This window comes from Oxyura jamaicensis, chromosome 1, assembly GCF_011077185.1.
Source record: "Oxyura jamaicensis isolate SHBP4307 breed ruddy duck chromosome 1, BPBGC_Ojam_1.0, whole genome shotgun sequence".
Classification (NCBI taxonomy): Eukaryota; Metazoa; Chordata; class Aves; order Anseriformes; family Anatidae; genus Oxyura; species Oxyura jamaicensis.
The window spans coordinates 142,044,729-142,067,452 of record NC_048893.1 but is presented as its reverse complement, the minus strand read 5'-3'; the positions used below and the strand labels follow the sequence as shown (position 1 = coordinate 142,067,452).

At 44.3% G+C, this 22,724-nt stretch overlaps 2 protein-coding genes across 16 annotated transcripts in view; both read left to right on the top strand.

The window, feature by feature from the left end:
- Positions 1-6,335, top strand: part of MCF2L (MCF.2 cell line derived transforming sequence like) — a 162,522-nt gene extending 156,187 nt beyond the window's left edge. For 11 of the 14 annotated variants that reach the window (XM_035317599.1, XM_035317678.1, XM_035317649.1 and 8 more), the window contains 4 exons: positions 2,850-2,980; positions 3,590-3,702; positions 3,820-3,923; positions 4,049-6,335. In XM_035317599.1, the coding sequence (XP_035173490.1) occupies positions 2,850-2,980; positions 3,590-3,702; positions 3,820-3,923; positions 4,049-4,143 (443 nt within the window). In that variant the 3' untranslated portion in view covers positions 4,144-6,335. Of the gene's footprint in view, positions 1-2,849; positions 2,981-3,589; positions 3,703-3,819; positions 3,924-4,048 lie in introns of those variants that run through there. The other 3 variants (XR_004748227.1, XR_004748226.1, XM_035317632.1) reach the window with 2 other exon arrangements.
- A 5,018-nt stretch (positions 6,336-11,353) lies between these two features.
- F7 (coagulation factor VII) lies at positions 11,354-21,558 on the top strand. 2 transcript variants are annotated; one of them, XM_035317737.1, is made up of 8 exons: positions 11,367-12,017; positions 14,130-14,290; positions 14,865-14,889; positions 14,983-15,096; positions 16,422-16,562; positions 19,371-19,477; positions 19,953-20,073; positions 20,243-21,558. In XM_035317737.1, the coding sequence occupies exons 1-8, from the start codon at positions 11,948-11,950 to the stop codon at positions 20,779-20,781; spliced, it is 1,278 nt and encodes a 425-aa protein (XP_035173628.1). In that variant the 5' UTR covers positions 11,367-11,947; the 3' UTR covers positions 20,782-21,558. The 2 variants fall into 2 exon arrangements, with proteins under 2 accessions (XP_035173637.1, XP_035173628.1); XM_035317746.1 differs by lacking the exons at positions 14,130-14,290; positions 14,865-14,889 and having other exon boundaries at positions 11,354-12,017.
- The last annotated feature ends 1,166 nt before the right edge of the window (positions 21,559-22,724 follow it).

The following is a 22,724-nucleotide window of genomic DNA, read 5'->3' as shown; positions in this document are numbered from 1 at the left end:
GAAGCTAGGTGTTAATGGAACTACAATGGCATCCAGCTGCTATGAGATGCATGGTTTTCCAGTTAGCATCCTGTGCTCCTTGTAGAGAGGATTTAACTACTAAAAAAGGGGAAAAAAGAGCAGGGGGAAGGAAAGCCATATACTCTGATTAGAGTGGGCATCATCACTGTCCTGTGGAACGTACATTGCCTTACTCCATTTTCAGTTCGTATTTATTAGTCAGTCTTGTTGCATCTTTTTTGGTTCACAGTAGGCAATTTTCACTACCTTTTTAACCCACGATACTTTAACTGACCCCCTAGTAGCAGTTTGCCTCCTGTCCTCCCAGCCCACAGCTAAGCAATGAATAAAACATTTCCGTTAAATGACCCATTTCTAACTAGCAAGGCTGTTGGCAAAGGCTTAAGTACAAATCCCTGAGATTCATTAACTAGAGTACAAGGAAAGTAGTCATTCTCTTCCTGGCTCTCTTTCCACGTGGCCATCTATCTCTTTTAGAAAATATTATTCTAAAGATTAAGCTCTTTCAAGCCCCCCCACTGTCTCCTTCTCCAGGTTTCCACAGCCTTTGTCTTTGTCTCACCTGTGGAAATGATGCTGGTTCTGCTGCTGTGCTGGGGAAACTGTGCAACGCTACCCACATTGTCCGAGCAGCAGGCAATGTAATCCTAGGCCAGACTTGTGCACAAACTCCACAAGTGTGGATATGAGAGTTAGTGTTGATTTTCTGCACATGAGATCCACAAGTTCCATGGAAACTCCTAAATCATTGCTAATTTATATTGAAACTTCCAAGTCCTGTGGACACACTTCTGAATTGCTGTCCTGTCCAGCAGCCTCTCACTTTAAGAAGCAAAATCAAGTAAATTAATTTAAAACATCTAACTCCCCCTTTCTGCCTTGCACCTTCTGATCTCTTTTTTGACAGACACTTTCTTTTCTCCTTCACCAACTCAGAGGGATAAACATGCGGTGAGCTCAGCCGCTTCAGGATGAAGCTGCACCAGAAGATGGTCACAGCTTCTCAGCACACAGCACACTGCCCTCACTTGTTTCCTTTCGCAATTGCATCCCTCCTACTTAACCCCAGTGAGCTCAAGGAAAGTGAATTAGTGACAGAATCCTATCTTGGAGATGGATTCTGTCTTTGTAAAGAACCCTGTGGGCCTGTTTCTGAAGAGCAGCAATTTATGAGTTCTGAGTTTTCCTGGCACCATCAAATCTAAGCTTGCTCATTTCTGCTTAGTCTTTCCTTATGTCTCTGCCACTTCCTTGCATGCCCTGCCTTTATAGGGAGCTCTGATGTAGTCACATCATGCAGAATACACACGTGCACATTGAATCAGCATGTGTAAGCTCACAGCCTTCAGTTAGTTAGGTGACCGTGGTGACCACTTTTTTCTCCACAGATGAGATGGGCTTGTTAGAGTGCCAGCGTGTATGAGGAATAGGCGTACTGCTGCTGTGGCAGGATCAGGCAGGTCTGCTCCTACCTCTGTTAACACAATATGCGAAAAGAAAGGCAAAGGAGCTGCTACCCAAAGTGTTCCAAAAGAGCAGGCCAGTGAATGTGATGCCATGGGAAGAGCAATTACGGTGGTGTCACTTTCTTTTTCTTTTGTGCAACTTTTTGGTTCTGTTTCTAATGAGAGCTTGGAACAATTAGAAGAAACCAAGTTTTCTTCTGTTGCATTGTTCTTAACTTGGAAATAACAAAGGGTTTTAGCTAGGTCTCAAGGGCCTACTAGAAGTGTGCTTCCAATGAAATTTGCATGGAATACAGCTGGAACTTATTAGTTTCTTCACAGATTTCATTCTCAACCTTGGACAGGGCCAAATGGGTCAGTACATCTAACCTCGTGCAGGTCATCCAGCAGTACAGGCGAGGTAAAAGACCCGCTTGGTTTGGTGTGCTCTGAGTGATTTCTTAAATTGCTTTGGTTTTACTCTGATGATGCTCCTGGTTGTTTTTTTTCTTGATGCAGTGGCATGACCAGCCAGGCAGCAAATGTAGACTGCCTCAGCAGCAGTGAAGAGCAAAGATTCTGATGCTCACTCAGTTTAACTAATAATTACCTAGAAGTTGGGATGTTTGTTTTTCCTTTCAGTCTTTTTCATTGAGTTTTTTAGTGTTACAATTTGGCTTGAACCAAAATGTTACTTGGAACTGTTTATTTGTCCTTGTTGTTTTGACTTTCTCATTGTAAGCTCAGCACATGCATTAGCAGTTGCTGGCCTCAGTGAAAAGCATCCTGCTTACTGTAGTTTTATTTGGAAAAGGATTTTGTGCTCTCTGGATATGATCCAGCCTCATAAATAAATGAAATGCTTCACACAGAGAGAGAAAAGGGAACACTAGGCAAAAAGTGACAGGCAGGAGGTTGTTCTTGTGCTATTTGGTGCAATGACTTAACACGAAGATAATTCAGTGTGATTAAGTATCCTTGTGTCAGCCTGGCCTGGATACCCTTAAACAGTAAACTGCATCATCAGATAACATATGAAGTGCCTGTAGCTCCTGCTGAATTTTTTGACAGCTGTTAAGTGTTCAACAGTTTGAATGAGACGATAAGGCAGAAATAGGTTCTTTTTAGGTTGGGAATTTGCATTCTTTCTATTTACGTAAATCCTAATGGCCAAATTCATCACTCTGCATTGCCACAAATCCACTTTGATGGAAATTGACCACCTTTTGCTAGCTTTGACTTTCACTTTGTGGCTGTAATAACTTGCCTGTGTAAAGTTTTCCTCCTTTTGTGCTGATCACTTCAGTGGTTTTCAGGGGGAAGAACATTCCCAGTCAGTGGCACGCTGTTGCAAAGTTAACTGTTGGCTGTTTGTTCACAAAGGTTGGGCTAAAACATCTCATTCTCTTGATGCATCTGAAGAAAATGATGGTTGGTCTAGTGCTGAAGATCCACTGAATTCATCAGATGCAGAGGAAGAAGGAGGAGGAGGAGCAGGAAACGAAATGAAGCTGGTAACCAGAAATGCTTTCCTGTTGGGCTAAGCAAATGCTACTGTTGAGTGACAGTGTGTAGGAATGCTTTTGAAGCTTGCTGGAGAAAGAAAGTATCTGCCTTGAAATCCTCAGCTGGGCAAAACTCCCAGGGCAATGAAAAATATATTAAATAAATTGTTTTCTTAGATCAGCCTTTTGTTTGTACCTGGGGAAGGTGTACCTGCAGACCAGCAAGACTGCAAATGCTTATGCTGTAGTACAGAAGTCAAGTGATGACATGTTCAGCTACTTGTCACATATGTCGTGTCACTAGTGCTCCATTCTTTTGTGTGTTTTGTTTTTTTGTTTTCCCTCGGGATTATTATTTTTTTTTGGTAGAGATTTGAATTGTAGTAATGGAAACGTTTCACAGAATGTTTTTCAGGGTGTGAGAATTCACACACCGAATTTGCATGGAATTAAACAGCAAAGTTATACTGCCTCTCTTTGTGCATATTTACACTGTCTTCAACGTGCATGTGCATGAGAAAGAAGGGAAAAGTGCTTTAATTTTCATAACAAAAGCTGCAACATACTTTAAAGTACTAGAGAAATAATTTGTTTGTGTTTTTCCCTGTGTGCATTTAGACTCCTGGTAAATACACAGTTGTGACTGATTACGAAAGAGGAGTTTCTGAAGAATTTACAGTGAAAAGTGGAGACCTAGTTCAACTGATTCGTGAAGGGGAGGATGGACTTTGGTACGCAGATCTGTTTGGAAACTTCTATATGTGGAACTGCGTTTAGAAGGCAGATGTTTAGGGCAAGACTTTGAAATGCGGTAAATGAAGCAATCTAACTACTTGTTCTTTTTATAGGTATGTGAAGAACCTGAGCACTGGTAGAGAAGGTTGGATCCCAGCAAGCAATCTGCTGATGCTCATAGGCAATTCAAAATCAGCTCAATCCTTAAGCAGCTCCGGTAGGCTCTTTATTATAAATGCGATGATCGTCTATCTGAAGATTCCTGTTACGAAAGAAAGTTGTGAAAAACAACTACATTGTACTTTCTTGTGTTTGTTTTTTTTTTTCCTTTCTCTTTCCCAGAATCAGGCACTGCTTCCAGCACTTTGAGCACATCATCAAGTTGCAGTGAGAGCTGCAATGCCAGCAGCACCAGCTTCTCGGACATTAAGGGCTAACATCAAATTTTCACCCTCCATGGAAGGTAAACTGGAGTTTGCCATCTTGTGTGGAGTTCTGGACGTTGGAATCAAATGAAGAACCACCTGTTCTGTGTTGCTGGCTTTGAGCATTTTCTCTGGTGATTTTCAGAGATTCTCACAGAAAATTATGATGGAAAGTGCATGGAATGTGAAGCTGTAAATAAAACTAAGTGATTTGAAATAGGGTATGGTAGAGGCTTCTGCTCTGAATATTGGAGCTGCAGAGGTGCTAGCATAAAACACATTTTTCCATTAATAAACAATCAGGTTTCTGCAGAACTGTACTTTTCATAACATCCAGAATCTGAAAGTGAGCAAACAAAATGTGTTGAGTGATAAATCCTTATTGTAAACTAATAACATAGTAGCCACTGTACAGGATAGGTATGCCAAAAAATAAATCAGATTTTAAAATTTCTCTCCCCCAAAATACCCTTTCTCCATGGATGTACCTCATTCAGTGCAGTGAAGGGGACTTTTTCAGGAACGAGGAAGTAAATTTGGTCCAGCCATTTCTCTTCTCTTGGGTCTTCAGGATACTCTTCTGTGCCCTAGAGACTGGGATGCAGAGGTGACTAATTCACTGACCACAACAGCATCAAAAGAAAATATTATTTTATCCTTTCCAACCTTTTGATAGCACGTGCAATGAAATAGCTGTTCTCTCAGACATTTCGGCCTCACAACCGAACTCTTTACCAATTTCACTGTGTTTACGTAGCTTTGGCAATTTAGCACTATCTTTCTCCTTATGCAGGTGCACAATGACACAAATATTCTTCTTCACTAGATGATTTCTTATTAAACTGTAATTGCACAGTTACCTTCAGTTCTAATTAGCATGCAGTTATAGACAAAGGAAACTATTGTGGCTTCCCTACGGATCAAGAGCATTTCTCCAGAAAAACCTAAGAGGTCAAGAAGCCAGACATACTTTTAGTCAATGATGTATGTTGCAAATTTATTCAAAGAGACAAAAATGACATAATTTTTCGGTAAGGGGGAGCACTGGGAGGAAAAAAAAAAATATTTATTAGTCAGATTTGTCCTGTGGTCGAATTTTTTTTTAAGGAAGGATAATGCTAAACTTGCTATTTTTTGAGGTATGATGTAAGCCCATGTCATAAATTTTTACTTTGTGAGATGTTCTTTGCCCTTCGTCCTTATAAACAGTACAAAACTGTATGCATGTATGGAATAATGTATTCATTCTTTTACATATTTATAATGTTTTTACTTGTATGAAAATAGGTTTTTACCCGATTTGTATGTCATATTAGTTAAAAATACTATGGACTTTAAGAGCATAATTTTTCAGAAGCACTAAGCTAAGAAAATTATGCCAGTGGGAATTGCTGTTAATTATCCAACCCTCTGGTGGCTGAGCCCTGAAGTCTATCTTTATGCCAGAAATTTAGACTTCAGAGGCTGTAGCTTGGGAAACTTAAAGGAGAAATACTTGGAAGAATGATCTTGGTCCTCAGTTCCAAAAGCAACCTTTCCCCAGACAAAATCAAAAAGGTAGCTGACTGTGGTCAGTACAAATTGAAACGTGTATATGTATACACACCCACACGTTTATGCAGATAAGTGTGCGGGGGTGCGTATGTGTGCGTGTAGATATGTATATGTGTAGATATAATGTATCAATGTAAAGGATGTATTTATAGTCTTCATGCTGCTGAATGTGTCACTTTACAATTCATAAATACTTAGGTTTCTTGCAATACTGCAATATAAAGGTGGGTCAGGGTTTTACTTCAGGTGTCTTTTCCAACACAGAAATCCTCTGATCTTTTTTTTTTAATTATCCCACGTAATACTGTGCAGACCAGGAATATTTAGTCTGGTATTTAACAATGAAATGGCGGCATGAGATTCAGCTTATCTTCATCTGTGTAAGTTATTTTGTACATTTTGTAACATAATTTACTTCTATATATTTACTGTCATCGCTACGATAAGACTGTCCTTTCATTTCTCGCTGCAGCCTCATTTGTTATTTCAATGGTTTCCTCCACATCATTGCACTTTAATACAACCCATTTCACCGTTTCCTTTTTTTTTTTTTTTACTGCTGTTGTGATTTAGAGGTTCAAAGTCAGAGGTCTCTATTGTAATTATGAAAATCTGAATAAATTTCAGCACTTCTTGCTGAATGCCTTTATGTAAATATGCTCTGTGTTTTATTTTTGTCTCATGGTCTTAAAAGCTGCTTATGGGTATCGTATAAAAATAGGCTGGATTTTGAACAGAAAGGCAGGTTTGTCTAGCTGTGGCAAGCCTCAAAAGTGAGGTGCTTGGCAGGTCTGGATCCAAATCTTTTTCTGGACCATCTCAGAAACACCATTTTATCCTGGTGATCCTGTCACACTTATCTAGAACTGGGGAATTAAAGGATGTCATCACATCTGGGTTCTCCCTAAGCCAGCTGCGTATCCTGTGGTTCCCTTCCTCCTGCACACTCCCTCCTCTTGATCACGTGGATTTAGTGGAACATGTTGGAGGTCTGTGTCTGGCCATGGCCCCAGCTGGGTGAGAAACAAGAAACCAGATTCACCCTTGCAGCGTATGAAGAGGATGATGTTTGTACGTTCATGGATTATTGGCTTTAAGGACCATCATGCCATGGGAAGAGGTGAATTTCACACTGAACTGGAGCGATTTGGGATGGGTTGGTGGCCATGTCCAATGACACTATCCAGCTAAGCTATCAGTGGGATCTGATTGCTTTCATTTACTTTTCTTAACAGCCATGTCTGTAGCCCAGCAGGAAGTCCAGCATTCCTGAGCACAACCCCATCACAGTTGTTACTGTGACCAGATTTACCTTTGTGGAAAGTAACGTTTTCTGTATACAAGCCTAGGAAGTGGAAATTTCTTTTTAATTCTAATGATGATTATTTCCTATTGCAAGCACTAGCGACTGATCCTGGGTTTCTTATATCCTACATAAGCAGCTCACAGTTAGAGCACAGTCTTTCCTAGAGAGCCAGCTGGCTAGTTGGAATTCAAAACCCTTTTCCTGTTCTGCACAGATGTCAGTGAGCAAAATGGAGGACTTTGTCATCTTCAGAGAACTGACGGAAATTAATTATGGTCTACATTTCCATTCTACTTCTGTATCATCAGGTGGTTATTACGAACTGCAGCGTACAGTTCTGAGTATCCACACAAGTCACCAGAATCACAGAGGTCTTGGTTAAGATGGGTGAATGCCAGATTGACCTGGTACAAGGGAGCTACCCCCATCCAAATCCTTGATTTAGGATGCAGTTACAGAATTGTCCCTTAAGGTTTAAATTGTGGGTAGATACAGTATGATCAAAATAAGACACTTAGATGTTGAAATAGCTTATTTGAGCTTTCGTTTGAAAGGAGATATTTAAAGGTAATGATGTTGAAAGGTAATGTTTAGGCAGTGATGCCCACAATTAGCAATAGCTACTGTTTATCTTCAGTAAGAGTTATTCAGCTATTGAAATAAAGGTGAGATCCTTTCGGAGACTTTAGAGCCCCCTTGCCTGGCTCATACTCTGGGGTCTTTGTCTTCTACTCTTCTGCCCACCCTTTCCCAGGCAGTTTTCGGCAGGATCAGCTCCCAGAGCTGATGAACATTTCCTCTCCGTGAGCAGAGGTGCCTGTGCTCGCTCCTGTGGCTGTGCCATGTCCCCATCAGGGACAGTCCCAAATGGCAGCAGGGCAGGGTTAGGGGGTGCATGAGGCAAAGACGTCCATGGGGGGCTCTGCTGGAGCATAAGGCAGCACAGTTGTTTTGGCTGCCTACGCTCTGTTGCACAGGGTTAGCTGTAAATACCTTGTCATGCGTAAATAAGCAAGCTCCCCAGCACTGATGGGCTCCAAAGAGTATTCACAGCAAAGCCTCCTCGCCCAAAGCTCGCCTTTTCTTAGAAATTTTGAGGGTAGTGTTATGCATAGAGTCCTTGACTAAAAACGGAGTGTGACGTACATAAAATGTAGTCTGTGAGGCAAACTGGCAGCATTTCTTCATCCAACCTATATAAGGTTGGATGAAGATGAGGCCCCTCAGCTTTTCAGAACAAGAGGCCAAGTCATGGCCTGGGCAAAGGAGATCCATGAGGAGCTTTCCCAGTTGCTCCATGCATAGCTCTGAGCCCTGTGGAGACAGGCCAAAATGCCCTGTGACATTAAGTCCCTGTAGAGACCTATACGGCACTACCAGACCTATATGCAAGAAGAAACGATGTGCTAAAGTACACTTGCTGGTGTAGTCGCATCTCTCCTGAGGACCATCGCCACCACTGCTGCCTGTACCAGCAGCAGCCTAAAGAGGGTGGTAGAAAATCAAGGATCGAGGACTGCGGTTCTATTCTGAAAGGTTTTGACTAGGGTCAGCCCCTTCGGGGCTGAAATATTCTCCTTGAAAAACCAATTGAAATGAATCAATGAACCACCTTTCAGGTGTTCATATTTATTTATTTCATATCAATTGCCAAGACAGCAAGGGGTCAGCTGTTCTTAAAAGGCTACGTGTTTACTAGAGGTACTGGTATGGTGTCTTAGGAAATAGCCAAGAGAAGATCTGTAGTAGAGTTAATCTCTATTATTACCAGCTGAGATAGGCAGCACTAAACAGATAAACTTTCGGGTATACCACCTCTAGTTTAAATGTATTTTGCATAGCTTTTTGTCTGTTCTTTCCTTCCCGGGGGGGGGGGGGGAAACATCCACACCAACATTAACAAATAAAATTTTAAGCCCCTGTATTCAGAGCTGATCACAAAAAAAAAAAAAATCTCAAAAATATTACCTCCCCGTTTTTTACTCCTTGTCTAGGAGCATAGTTGCTGCACAGGGGCAAAGAACTCAGTCAAACAGGCGAGTAATTTTCTCCTGGAAAGAAATATTTCTCTTTTGAGGTCTAAAAAGCAACTCATTTGCTTTAAAGCTTAGTCACATAATATTTGTGTATTTACAGTTTAGTACAACAGAAACGAGAAATAATTAATTTGATAACAGGCTTGGATCACTTTTAAATAAACTGATAAGTGTATGGTGGCAAGTTATAACTGTTATTAGAGATTTAGACTGAATTTTCCATTTTTAGTTTGTTTCTAAACCCTTTTTACCCAGACTGCCTGGTCAGCTCACTCAAGTGATGTCTTATGGTATTTCTGAAATAGAAATCTCTTTTTTTTTTCCTTTTTTATTTTTATTTTTTGAATTTTCACTGAGTGCTGACAGGAAAACTCATGTTTAAATAATCGGTGACCTGATGGATCAGATTGAGCTGCACAGTTCCCAGTACCTTCCATATGTATCTTATCTTCAACCCAAAATATCAACCTAAAAATAGCAAAATCATGAGTTCTTCTTTGAAAAATGTCAAAATAAAACAAGGCAAGAATAAAGAACAGTATGTTCTGAGACATCAATTCATGTCTTCCAGGCTACCGCTTCTGGTTTAGACATTTTTACACATTGTTAACATTTTTCTTTTTTTTTTTTATATTGTTATTTTTATTTTATTTTTTTATGTGACCTTGGAAATGAAGCAACTTTGGACTTCCAAAGCATACACTAAAAAAAATGCCCTAAATCATATTTTCTGAACAGCTGTCCCCAAACAGATTCTAGCAGCAGTCATGGGGTGATTTCGCCTTAATATACATTTACTTTTAATTGGACAGTGGATTATTTTCCTTGGAATTGCTCTGAAAATATAAGGCAAGGCTGAAGCCTCCACTGCGAAGGAGATTTATTGAGCAGAATACCAAGATAATTCTCATAAACTACAGCGAGATCACACAAGAAAAAAAAAAAAAAAAAAAACAAAGTGAGATCTCGGGATCTTCTAGGGAAGACAAGCTAATGCCCTGATGTTTGTCCCTCCAGCTGGGGTCCCAGACCATAAGGAAGGGGAGCTCTTCCTGAAGTCAAGAGCTCTTCTTTAACCAAAGCACTCTGGGCAGGGATCTATGTGAAGCTAGCTGGTGAAGAGCTGCCATGAAGTCCTGAAGTCCAGCTGGATCCCCAGAGGCTCTCGTCATGGGCACAGGCCTCCTTGCCACCCCCAATGACATCTAATCGCAGGAATTTTTCTTGGAAGGACTGGCCCCATGGGAACCGACTGTTGTTCCCAGCACTCGGACTTCTCCCTGGGAAATAACAATGGATTTTGTTGTATTCCCAAGCTGTAAAAACAAAATCTTTCATGTGTGCAGGCTGGCAAGGGAGAAAGAGAGGAGAGAGGCATTGCCTCAGGCCTAGAGGATGTACAGAGCCTGTGCACTGTGGAGGAAGAAGAGAAGCCAGTGAAATGGTGTCACGGCTGTGGAGCAGAACCACCTACACCCCCCGCCAAATCCCACCCTGCCCAAGGAGACACCCCTGGGTGGCAACGGGGAGGAAGCTGGGCCAGCCTTGGGTGCAGGAGGCACCTGGTGTTCAAACAGACAGGGGTGCAGCCTTTCCCAAGAAGATGCGACAGAGGGAGATGTCTGCAAGCAGATTGGAAAAATTTGGCTTCACTAAGCTGAATATGTCCTAGCTGTTTTCAACTCATTGCCATAGGCAAGCGAGAAAGGAATGAGGACCATGTTGGCAGGTTATGAGGTACGGAGGGGCTTTCCAGAAAGGAGAGGTGGGGACAGCTTGGGCCTGCCAGAGCTCCTTTGGTACCCCAGCTGCCACCCACCCCCTACCATGGGACGGGACTTGCCACTGTCCCTGACTGTCCCAGGAGCTGAGCTGCCATCCAGCCATAGCATGGAGCAGCAGGAACACGTGCGAAGGGTGGCCGTGAGCCCAGCTGTCCGATTGATGGTGACTTCCTGGAAGTTCAGCCAAGCACTGGCAGCGAAGCAGCAGAACAGCTGGGGCTTTTCAGGGCCACAAGGCTGAGGTGCAGAGCCAGCCCTCCTTCCTCCACACCAACCAAGGGGAGGACTGTCTGGAAGATGCCCCAGCCCTCGGGGCTGCTTTGCTCCTCATGGGCAAACACGCCCTTTACCTCCCTGCTATCTGAAGTCAATATTTACCTAAGCCCGTTGTCAGCTCTCTGCTGTGATGCCACTAATTGATTTCCGTTAAATCAGAAGATTGCTTATTTCCCAGATATAATGTGATTTGCAGACTAGCCCCTCGAAGCCCTGTCATTACTCATGAAACCCAACGCGGATCAGCTCCGCATCTCCTCGAGCTGGTACAGCTTGCAAGGCACAGGCGTCTTGCAATAAAGCCACAGGAAACCAACGTAGGGCACTTCTTGCTGGTTAATCAGTGTCTCCAAGTAATCTGAGCCAGAAGTTCAGGGTTTCCACTGATGACTGAGAGGTGGGAAAAGGCGGATGTCAGCAGTTTGGTCATCCCCCAAAGCCCTGACAGGCTGTACCTGGACTACCTGGTCGAGACAAATGTCCTGCCACAGCTCTCTGTGTGGCTGGTGACACGGCCAGCTCAGTGCCATACAGACACAGGGGCCTGGCATTTACTTTTTTCCTGAAAAAGGCCTGTTACATGGAAAATAAAGGGGCAGGGTAGAAGCTTCTGCAATCAGCACAGCCTTTGCACAGCTCAGGAGAGTGTGCTTCAACAGCAAGCTCCCCGCTGGTGCGGAAAGGACACGGTGCAGGACTTGCAGGCGCCCTCGTGCTCAGCTCTCAGCGCAGATCGTTCCTGGTTTCCATGACTCGCCAGCCCCTCCTCTGCTCCGAGCGTTTGAAGCTGAGCTCTTTGGCCAAACAGTCCTTGCTGAAATGTCAATACGCCGCCGGGACGCCGACTTGTAGGGTTCATCATGGTTTCCAGGCAGTGCGTGGCTTTGCTTCTCTGCTTTCCGCTGCTGATTCCTCTTCCTCTGGATGCAGGTACGTCGCAGGGTGCGGCTGCAATTACATTTACTGGCAGCAGACCTCTCTGCTAATACAATGGCAAAATCCTTACTGCAAGTTTTGAGTGCTGTTGCATACAGAAATGTTTGTCCTGCCTCTGGTTGTGCCTGTGAGCTGTTTGAAGGCTCTTGTTTGCTTTCAGTGATGGCATCCGTGTGCTTGTTTTGCCAGCTGAGGAAAATCCCTTCCACGCTCCTATGCGCATCTATCACCTCACTGCACAGGCAGCAGGTCAACCATCAGCTGTCGGTCCATGAGGTGAAAAGAGGAACCTAGATTTGTTGTTATTTCATGCTGAGCCATGGTTATTTTGCAAAGCAGAGAATCAATAGCCTGTCATTCAGCTGACAAGAAATGAAAGAGGGGAAGACTGCTATGCTTCCGACGCAGTAGATGGAAGCAAGGTGGAAGCTCTTCGGTAGTTTCAAGGTGTGTCTGAAAATCAGCAACCAAATTAGTACAGCAGAACCAGTGTTTTGTGATTTTCAGGTAGCCATTGACTGGGCCTCTCAAACTGTGATGAACAAAGCTGAAAGAAATTTTTGGAAAAGTCTAAAATGTTCCCATGTAAGTGGTGAATGCAGAAATGAAAGTGGGAGGGTGTCAGTATCCATGTGCATTGATACATATGTAATGTATCTGAGGTATAATTAAAAACCTTTAAAGAAAGCCATATTAAATGCATACAGCCTGACTTGAAAATCACAGCAGAACAACCTAGCTGACATTCCTACAATGGACAAATGTTTATGAAACACCCTGTGATAAATTAGATGTATGCCACACAATACTTTCATCCTTTAAATAACCTTGAAATATGGGGAAAATGACCAGTATTTCACAGGTAATTCAGCAAATGTGCTGACTTGACACCAATGCCATGAGGCAAAGAACTCACCAGACCAAACTAGGCCCCTCGTGGGATTCATGTTTGTGTGTATGGCTGTGAGGGTGCCTATGAGTGCATGCTCACATCCCCAGGCTCCCCAGGTTCATCAGTCTCGTCCTTGGGCGGCCACCCCAAGCCCTCCCAGCAGGCAGCAGGCAAATCCCTGAAGCTGAGGAGCATGGGGATGCCATCAGCTCTTCCAGTGCACATTTCTCTAAACTATTTATGGACATGTTCTATGCACTGTGTCCACTTCTGGACCCTCCAGTACAAGAGGGACCTGGGTGTACTGGAGAGAGACCTAGAGAGGACACCAAGGTGTTAGAGGGCCTGGAGCACCTCTCCTGTGAGGAGCAGCTGAGCTGGGACTGCCCAGCCTGGAGAAGGGGAGGCTCAGGGGGATCTCATCCATGTCTGTAAATACCCGAGGGGAGGCTGCAGAGAGGACGGAGCCAGGCTCTTGTCAGAGGTGCCTGGTGCCAGGACCAGGGGCCCTGGGCACAAGCTGGTCCCCAGGAGGCTCCCCCTGAGCCCCAGGCAGCACTCCTGTGCTGTGCGGGTGAGGAGCCCTGGCACAGGCTGCCCAGAGAGGCCGTGGGGTCTCCTCCTTGGAGGCCTTCAAAAGCCGCCTGGAGATGGGCCTGGGCAGCCTGCGCTGGGTGGCTGCTGGAGCAGGGCTTGGGGCTGGTGGCCTCCAGAGGGCCCTGACAGCCTCAGCCCCGCTGTGGTGCTGTGAAACAGTGAAAGATTTTAAGATAAAAACAGTGAGGAATGGAGCACCGGGGTGTTAGGGTTGACTGGCTGACCCATCACCAAGTGACTTAGTGTAGTGAGTACAGGAACATTGGGTGTTGCCATGTACATCAGTGCTAGATAAAGCTTGATAAATGCTTTTCAGCTGATAGAATTGGAAGAAAATGCCCCGCACATTTTGAGACCTACAGTACAATGTGCGCTGATGCTTTAGGAGACACTGGCACCACACTGGTATAACATGCCCTCTTCTCTTAAGGTCTGGGCTCTGTCAAATCCATGTGCTGTCACTTTACATGGGAGGCACACCAGAGGAAGGAGGCTCAGAGAGCTGAGTGCATTTGCCCAGCTTCCCATAAACAGCTTGGAAAGCAGAAAACCTTTCCTCCCTGCCCTTTCTGGAGTGCACGAATGTACGACAAACACAACATGCCACTGTTTTTCAGTCTTTTTAAAGCGGGAAGAGGCAAATGGCATTTTACAAAGGCACCGAAGAGCCAATAGCTTCTTCGAAGAGATAAAGCTGGGGTCACTAGAGCGAGAATGCATGGAAGAGAAGTGTTCCTTCGAGGAAGCGAGAGAGATCTACCGTGATGATGAGAGGACAGTAAGTAACGCAGGGCTGGGCAGGCGCTCCATGTCAGGTGAAACCCCCACGCACACACACCCTATTGCTTTGACACTTTAAACCACTACAGCAAGAAACCCAAGCACTTTGTGTCCTGCTCTTTGGATCTTCATCTTATATTTCTAGGGGGACAAGCAGCAGCAGGGTGAGCTGCCGGAGGGCATCCTGCATGGACCAAACCAGCAGTACTAATAATTTGGGGGATGGTGGGATAGTGGTTTCTCTCTAAGCTGTTTCCCTGGTCCCTCAGTAATTCCATGCCTGACAGTACTGTCAATTATTGCATTATTCAATGTTTGTTTCAGTCCATCCCACCTCCTCGATAGAGGTCATTGATGGAGACCCTCTCTATGTGTACTACACAATGCCCTATTCGCACATGAAAACAATGTAGAATGTGGAAAATAATGTAGAATATTTTATGGATATACACTTTTATAAAGACAAATGGGCATCACTGTGGCTATCTGCAAGCCATCCTGTGCTACAAGGGCTGTAGGACTTCTTCTGAGCAAATTCATCTTTAATCATATCTCGCATCTTTTTCTTCCAGAAAGAGTTCTGGCACATCTATTCTGGTAGGAGCACTCCGTGTTTTCCAACAGCCACAAAGATGCTCCCACTGCTGCTGCTCTTGGCGTGATCCGGACTGACACTGAATGTTTTTGCAGACCCCAACCAGTGTGACTCCAGTCCCTGTCAGAATGGCGGGAGCTGTGATGACCAGTTTCAGGATTACGTTTGCCGCTGTCCTGTGGAGTACGAGGGCAAAAGCTGTGAAAAAGGTCAGCACTGACATAGCTTAACAAAATAAAAACAGCATCCTTGATGCAAATGCAAGGCACTGAGATGAGTGGGAGCAATCATTATTGCTCGGCATCTTTCTAGCAGTGACAGCCACTGTTCACACCGCCTGGGGTGCTGGATGATGGATTTAATCAGCCGGCAGCCAGGCACTGCAGAGCAGGAACACAGTTATTACCCTTTGAGGATTTTGTAACAAAAAATGTCTTTTGTGAACCAGCTGAGAGAAAAGGAGGATTTTTATTTTCCTACCCAAGTGCTGAAGTTGATTTGACTTAGGAGCACGGTGCAGTGAGTGAATGAGAACTATGCTGCATGTGCATCGTACGAAGCCCGAGGGGACGGATCCTGCATTAATGAAGTCAGGATAAGTTTTTCCACTGACTTCAGTGGGTAGATCAAATTGACTGTCATGCTTACACTCAGAGCATGGTGAGCCCAGACAAGGACTAGGCACCCATCAGTCTCACCAGGCAGCCTCACAGCTCCCACTGCAGCTCATTACCTGCCCATCACTTGAAACAAGCCACAAAAACTATGCCCTCATCTTCTCCCTGTACCGCTAAGCTGATCACAACCACCTTCTCTACCACCTCCTCACCTCCTAAGCTTTGTTTTTTTCACCGTTGCTGCACTGCAGCAGCTGCAGCAGCAGGGAGCCCTTTCTTCTGCAATGACTTCTCAAGACACGGCTGTGCATGTGGGCACATCTCCTGCAGGGACCACCCCGTGCTCAGCCTTGCACTGTTTCCCCCTGTGCCTCTGGGCCAGAGAGAGGTCATGGCGATACAGGGGGTGATTTTTACAAACTCCAACATATGTACAGCTGCCCAGGTGGCTGAAGTGAAAGAATCTGGCTGGGGAGAGGTTGTTTCATTTTGTTTTGCAAAAGGTAAGTTTTCTTATGACGTGATTTATTCAGTGGTCATCCCAGAGCACCTTTGTGCCAAATGGGAAAATACAAAATACTTTCAGTTTTTCAGCCACGCGTTATGATGGTTACCATACAATTACAATACTTTCATCCTTTTGGAAATGTAGTGTGTTACTGCTGAAGCTCAGATACTGCATTAATACAGATTGATTTCATTTTACGTGTATGCTTCTTAAGCATGGACTTTTCCTGGAATCCAGTCCTACAGAGCTTTTGCCAAGAAGTAGTAGCTTTTGACAAAATCACTGAACATAAATCACTGAAATCTGCTTGGCTGCCTTGCTTTCTTGTCGACATTTCAAGTCGTAATTCACTCTTGTTAAGCACCGAAATCCACATTCAGATACCTTAATACTCTTTCCCCGACTTTAGCCGTGGCTGAGAAGCTGAAGTGCATTTATGACAACGGCGGCTGTGAGCAGTACTGTGCTGATGGGCAGTCTGGAAAACGAGTGTGCTTCTGCGCAGACGATTACACTTTAGCAAGTGATGGTGTGTCCTGCATTCCCCAAGGTAAGACACTATGAGCCCAATGCTAAGTCTAAGCCACCCCTGGAAGAAAACTTTTCAACACCTACATGTTAGGAGGTGCAAAACTCTTGGATGCCAGTTCCCCACTTCTTCTTCAAGGGCAGAGTCTAGAGCAGTAGGTTTGGGCTTCTGTTGAAGCACCCCAAAAATGTGCTCTGGAAAGTGTGCACACTGAGCCACCCCTTAAAGTGCTGGTGGGAAATGCTGAGCTCAGTCTGGGGGCTAAAGCAGCTGAATTGCTGCAGATTGAGCAGTGCCCCCAGGACCCTGAGCAAGGAACTTCTCTTTGCAAGGGGCCCACAAGACCTCCCCTGGAAAACTGGGCAGGAACCCCCTATCTTCCTCAAAACATTCAAGTGTGGGGAGGAAGAAGTAGTGCCACCCATTTGTTGGGCATTGAGCTTGCAGCTAGAGCACTCACTCGGAAAATAAGGAAGCTGGATTCACTTCAGCTGGCAAAGGTTCAAAGCATGGAGACTGTATGCCAGGATGTCTTCTCAAGGGAGGTCCTCACCCGCTCGTGATGCCCTTCGGACCCCTCTTTCCTAGCCCCAGAAGTCCACTCCTCTGGGACGTGGGGAATGTGAGTTTTAACATCCTGGGATGGAGGAAGGAGCTGAGCCCCTGCCTCCTCTGTGGGGAGTGTGCTCACCACCAGTGTAGTAAACAAGAACGGAGCAGTGGCGGCACATCCCATGGCCAGGTAGTCCAAATATAGCAGAGCAGCAGGTACTCGGGGATTTGGGGGATTGGGGAGTCAGGCTGAGGGGTTTCTGCTGAGTAGAGGGGCTTTTAGCCTCACAAGTCCATTTTTGTTTTGTTTTGTTTTGTTCTAGCTTACACTCATTGTGGTAAATTATTTTGGGGCAGTGTTGTTTTACTGTTGATCTCCAATCCATGTGAATTTGTGACCGTAGATTTTGCTAGCATAATTATTTCAGCACAGAAGTCAAGAGAGAAAGATGCTTATTAAAATCAAAGAAAATCTGTTTTTGTTTGTTTGTTTGTTTGTTTTCTCCCTCTATTTAGTAGGACCAATACACGTTTGGTATTCCTCTAAACAGTATGGAGAGATATTTCTCTCACTCATCTGACAAGGTAAATTTCAGCAGGGACTACAATAGCACAAGTTCATTATGTTTCGAATACAGAAGCTGGCACTTAACTCTGTTGCAGACGCCTGCTTCAATTACTTTCTTAGAGGGGTAAAAAAGACCCCTGGGGACACACTCACAATGGACAGAGCTGCAGAAGCACGTGTTCACATCTAAAAATGTAGTTCTGAGGGGCAATGCCCCCATGCACACACTGCAATGGAGCACTCATGCGGAGAACTGATAATGACAGCCTAGCTCTCAACAACAGCAATGTCATTAAAAAAAAAAAAAAAAACAGGCTGGTAATGTGCTTATCCCTTATTAGCAGATTCTGTGGTATCATGTGATGGGGAAGCTGCTTTTTGGAAAAGCTGAGAACAAAGAATTCAATATTCCCCACAGGCTTTAAAGCACGTCTTCTCCTGCACATAGAGAGGATGATGTATTTGTTGTTGCTTGCTTCCAGAAAGCCAAAATACCGATATCGCTGACCACGCAGTGCGAGGATACAAAACTGTGCAGCTGCCAGACTGCCAGTCCCTTCACCATCCTTCTGTCATCTCTCACCACGTGCTTGCACCTTCCAACACCAGGACCTGTGTTGCCCTCCCTGCATACAGCATTAGAGGGCATGGTTTTGTGCTGTCTCTGTCCTGGTATTTCACCAGCTGCCATCAGAGCTAGTCCTGCCACTCCACACCGTGCCTGTATTTGTAAAAGCCTGATGCTTTCTTTGTGTTAGCTGAATTAATAGGCACGTTCAGGCCATTACAGAACCATGGAGATGTCGGATTCAACTTGGCACAGACTGTAGGGCCCTGGCTCACAAAGTGGTAAAGAGAGAGCACTTCTCATCCCAGTGTTACTGCAGATTGGCTGCTGGACGTATGGGACGGTGCATTCAGTTACAGCACAGCCAGCTGGCAACCCCCCCAGAAAAATCCAGTGACAGACCCTCTGCTTCATGGAAGGAAAACTCTGTTGTGTGAGGGATGTATTAAAAACACCAAGCCTTCCACTGCACTGCGGCTCAGTAGCAGGTTTGGTCCTCAAGACTTGCTCCTCCTACTGCCAGTCTTCACATGCACGCTTGGACCTTAGACAGAGGTGTGCAGCCTGGAAGGATTAAAGATAACCTGAACCCAAGCACACTAAGAGACAGAGCAGAAGACATAGCGTCTGCTCTGAGTAGATCTTTGGGTCTGCCCAAACAAGGGATAGCAACCTGCATGTCCCATACTTAAGCCTGTGGTCTCACCATGCCATGGTTGCTGTACACTTAGTACAACTGAGTTAAAATCAGCAGGGCTGCTGAAAATACACAGGCTGCATGGCTTGACAGAGTTGCTTCCACTCTGAAGTCTGCAGACTATCTCCCAGTGCTGCCATATATCTTAAGCAGCTGGATTATTTGCAAGCTCCTGTGGTACATGAATATATGTCAGCATTGCCTGTGTGTCTGTTCTTTTATTTGTGAAACCATATCTGTCTTTTTCCAAAAAAAAAGTATATCTACCTACTTTGATTCCTCTAAACATCTTCAAGGGAGTTTTGTGAGGTGAAAACCAAATTTCTAGTCTGGTTGCATGGGCTCTTTTAAGTAATTCAGTCTCAGTTTGCTCTGAATTCAGTGCAATGAAATCACACTTGTTGCTCTTTTTTTTTTTTTTCTTTTTTTTTTTTTTTTTTTCAGTGAAATACCCATGTGGAAAAATACCAGTGCTGGCAAAAAAGAATGCAACTGCGGATGGGAGAATAGTAGGTGGCTTCATCTGTCCTCCAGGTGAATGTCCATGGCAAGTGAGTCTTCAGAAGCCTTTTATTAACTTTTTCCTTGTGAAACCATTATGTTATATTCATTATTTTAAATTTGTTATGGTCAAATCCATAAAAAGTGCAATCACGTTCCCTCTTCATCCATAGCCAGCGGCTCCACCTGTGTTTCAATCACACGTCTTACCTTTGTTCTGGAGTGCCTGTTTTTGTCGTAGAGTGGCAATACAAACTCTGCTGCCTCCTGACCCCCAGTCCTTAAACTTACTGCCAAGAATTTTACTTGGGGATACACTCTTGGCCACTCTACAGGGTCTGTACTATAAGATGGAGAAAATGTTGTTGGAAACCTCCCCTCTTCCTAAATTCTCCACACAGCCAGCATAGTATTCTCAAACACAGTTGCATGAAGTGACAGAAGGAAGCAATGCAAAATCTGACTTTACTGAGATTCAGGTTGAAAACAGTTGAAGACAGACATAGATTTGTTTTATGTTGGCAGGCTCTTATAATACAGAATCAGAAAGAAAAATGTGGCGGTACCCTGCTTTCCCCAGAGTGGGTGGTCACTGCAGCTCATTGTTTGGAGCACACCCATTTTAAAGAGCTTCGAGTGAGACTGGGTATGTATCTTCCCTTTCCCATGTCATCAAACTGTGTTTGTGTTAACTTCTCATTCTAACAAACCAGAGCGAAAACCAAAAAGTGCTTGTCTTGAGACTTTCTATCTCCATAAACTTCTACAGAATCAAATTGCTGTCTGACATGACTTGCAATCAATAACTTTTCCAGGTGAACACTCAATAAATGATGATGAGAAAACTGAGCAAGAAAGTGGAGTTACCAATATAATCATGCACGAAGGATACAGGTACGGACAAGTCAATAATGACATCGCCCTGCTGAAACTGGAAACACCTGTGAATCTCACTGATTACGTGGTGCCAATATGTTTGCCTGAAAAACGGTTTGCAGTGTATGAGCTGTCCTCCATCAAGTTCTCCACAGTGAGCGGATGGGGACGTCTACTAGACGGAGGTGCTACTTCTTCTGTCCTGATGAGAGTTGATTTGCCACGTGTAAAGACACAAGAATGTGAGAAGCAGACCGATTTAAATATTACAGAGAATATGTTCTGTGCAGGAGACCTGACCGGCACTAAAGACTCCTGCAAGGGAGACAGCGGTGGACCTCATGCTACAAAGTACAAGAACACTTGGTTTCTGACTGGGATTGTGAGCTGGGGAAAGGGCTGTGCTGTTGAAGGCACCTATGGGGTTTATACAAGGGTATCCAAATACATCGACTGGTTGAAGAAGTCCATGGATTAATAATGCTGAATCAGGGCATTTCCAGATAGTGTTATTGATCCTTAAGGCCTTTGTGACATTTTCCTATTGAAGTATTCCTTCATTAACTTAGATATGTGGTACACGAGGTATTATTGATGCTTTAAAATGAGCCTAATGCCTGCCTGAATACATCAAGTAATTTCTATATTGTTGTAAACTCGAATGTCTAGATGTCAAGCAGGCACAGAAAGGCCATATCAAACCCAATGCAGAGTCCCTTTCATTCTTCATCCATTTTTTGTAATAGAGCTAGATGTTGAAAGAAAGACTGTCAGTAATGTGTCAAGCACACCATGATCCTTCCTTGGGCTACCCTCCCACCCTCTGGTTATCAGTGATGTACAGGCTTCCTGAGCAAGAAGTTGCATTAGTTTGAATAGGCATGAATGGACCCATTCTTCCATAAACAAGTGCAATCTCTTCTGAACACATTTACACTTCTGGCTTTCACAACTTCCTGTGCTGATGGGTCCTGTACCATAATGATACAATAGCAGAAGAAAGAAGAGTTTCTTTTAGATTATGCTAAGGTAGCTTTCTCTTGCAGTGGCAACAGGTAGATTTGAAAGGGGAGAACTGTTTTTCAGAACAAGAAAACAGGAAAAAGGTTAATTCCACATTTACAGGTCTGCTATGAAAAAAGGTAAGGGAGATCATGGATGAAACTGAACATGGGATTAATAGTTTAAGTACATTTTGTAAATCTTCTGCTTTGGATTCATTGAAATCATGCTGAATATCAGCTCAATCACAAAGGCTTACCAGTTAAATAGGACACTTACTGTTGACTGTGGTCTATTACTGGGGGGAAACACTGGCTTTATATGGTACATACCCCATGCAGTACTGAACATCCTATAATCTGCATTACTGACATAGAACAGTGGGCTACTCATTTAAGAACTGAATTGGGAAAAGCAGCAAACTCCAGAGACTCAGGAAACAAGAGGTCTTAGAGTATGAAAACACAATCCAGAGGTTTTAACTATTCCTAAAGAAATAACAAGACCAGACCCACTGGGGGGAGAGAAAATAAAAAAAGGAAATCATATACGCCAGCAGAAGAAACATGCAGAACAAACAGAAAATTGGGAAAATTCCCACGGAGAAAGGTGACTAAGGGCAACAGCCAGCAAATAAAATCTAATTTTCACTGAGACAAGGCACTCAGCATTGCAAAATCATCCCTCCGAGCCCCTAGAGCTAGAATAGCTTTGGGTTTTCTAGGCTCCACAGGATGACTTCTTCTGGGTAAATATTGATATTTATGAACAGATCATCTTGCAGAAAAAGGGCAAAACACAGACATAAACCCCAAACAGCATTAAGAGCTGCACAGCGTGACTTTTTCATAATAAAGCCAGGTGTTAAGTGTATCTTTAATATAACAGCCTGTTTAAACAAGCAAAGGAGATGAAGCAGACGCGACGGGCAGGCTCTTGGCAGCACCGCAGCCGTGGCCTCCACGGCGCACAGAGACCTCCCTGGGCACCACACAACGAAACTCCAAAAAACGGGGAGATGGAGGACAGCTCAGGGGCGCATCTCCTTCAGGAGGGGACCCCTTCCCCACCAAGCAAAGATGGCAAAACAACACCCCAGCACCAGGCTGGGGGCGGCCAGGCCCTGGGGGTGTGAGGAGGCAGTGGGTGATGGTGTTGGGGTGGGGGGGTATGGGGTCGTTTTGGGGGGGCTGCCCAAAACTGTGGGATTTGGAGCAGGAGGCTGAGGCCTGGCTTTGCTCCCCAGCCGAGCCCCACACCTGCCAGCACCAAGCCGGGCAAGGCCAGCCTCGGCCAGCCCTTGCTTAATAACGTGACGGTTCGCTTCCCAGCTTCCCTCTGAAAAAAAAAAAAATAAAAAAAAAAAAAAAAAAAAAAAAGCCTTAATAAAAAAACCATCTTCCTTTTTTTTTTGTTTTT

Coding starts and splice junctions, on each gene's coding strand:
- F7 (XM_035317737.1), top strand. CDS start 11,948: ATGGTTTCCAGGCAGTGCGTGGCTTTGCTTCTCTGCTTTCCGCTGCTG. Junction 12,018..14,129: donor TCCTCTTCCTCTGGATGCAG/GTACGTCGCAGG, acceptor ACTGTTTTTCAG/TCTTTTTAAAGCGGGAAGAG. Junction 20,074..20,242: donor AGAGCTTCGAGTGAGACTGG/GTATGTATCTTC, acceptor TAACTTTTCCAG/GTGAACACTCAATAAATGAT.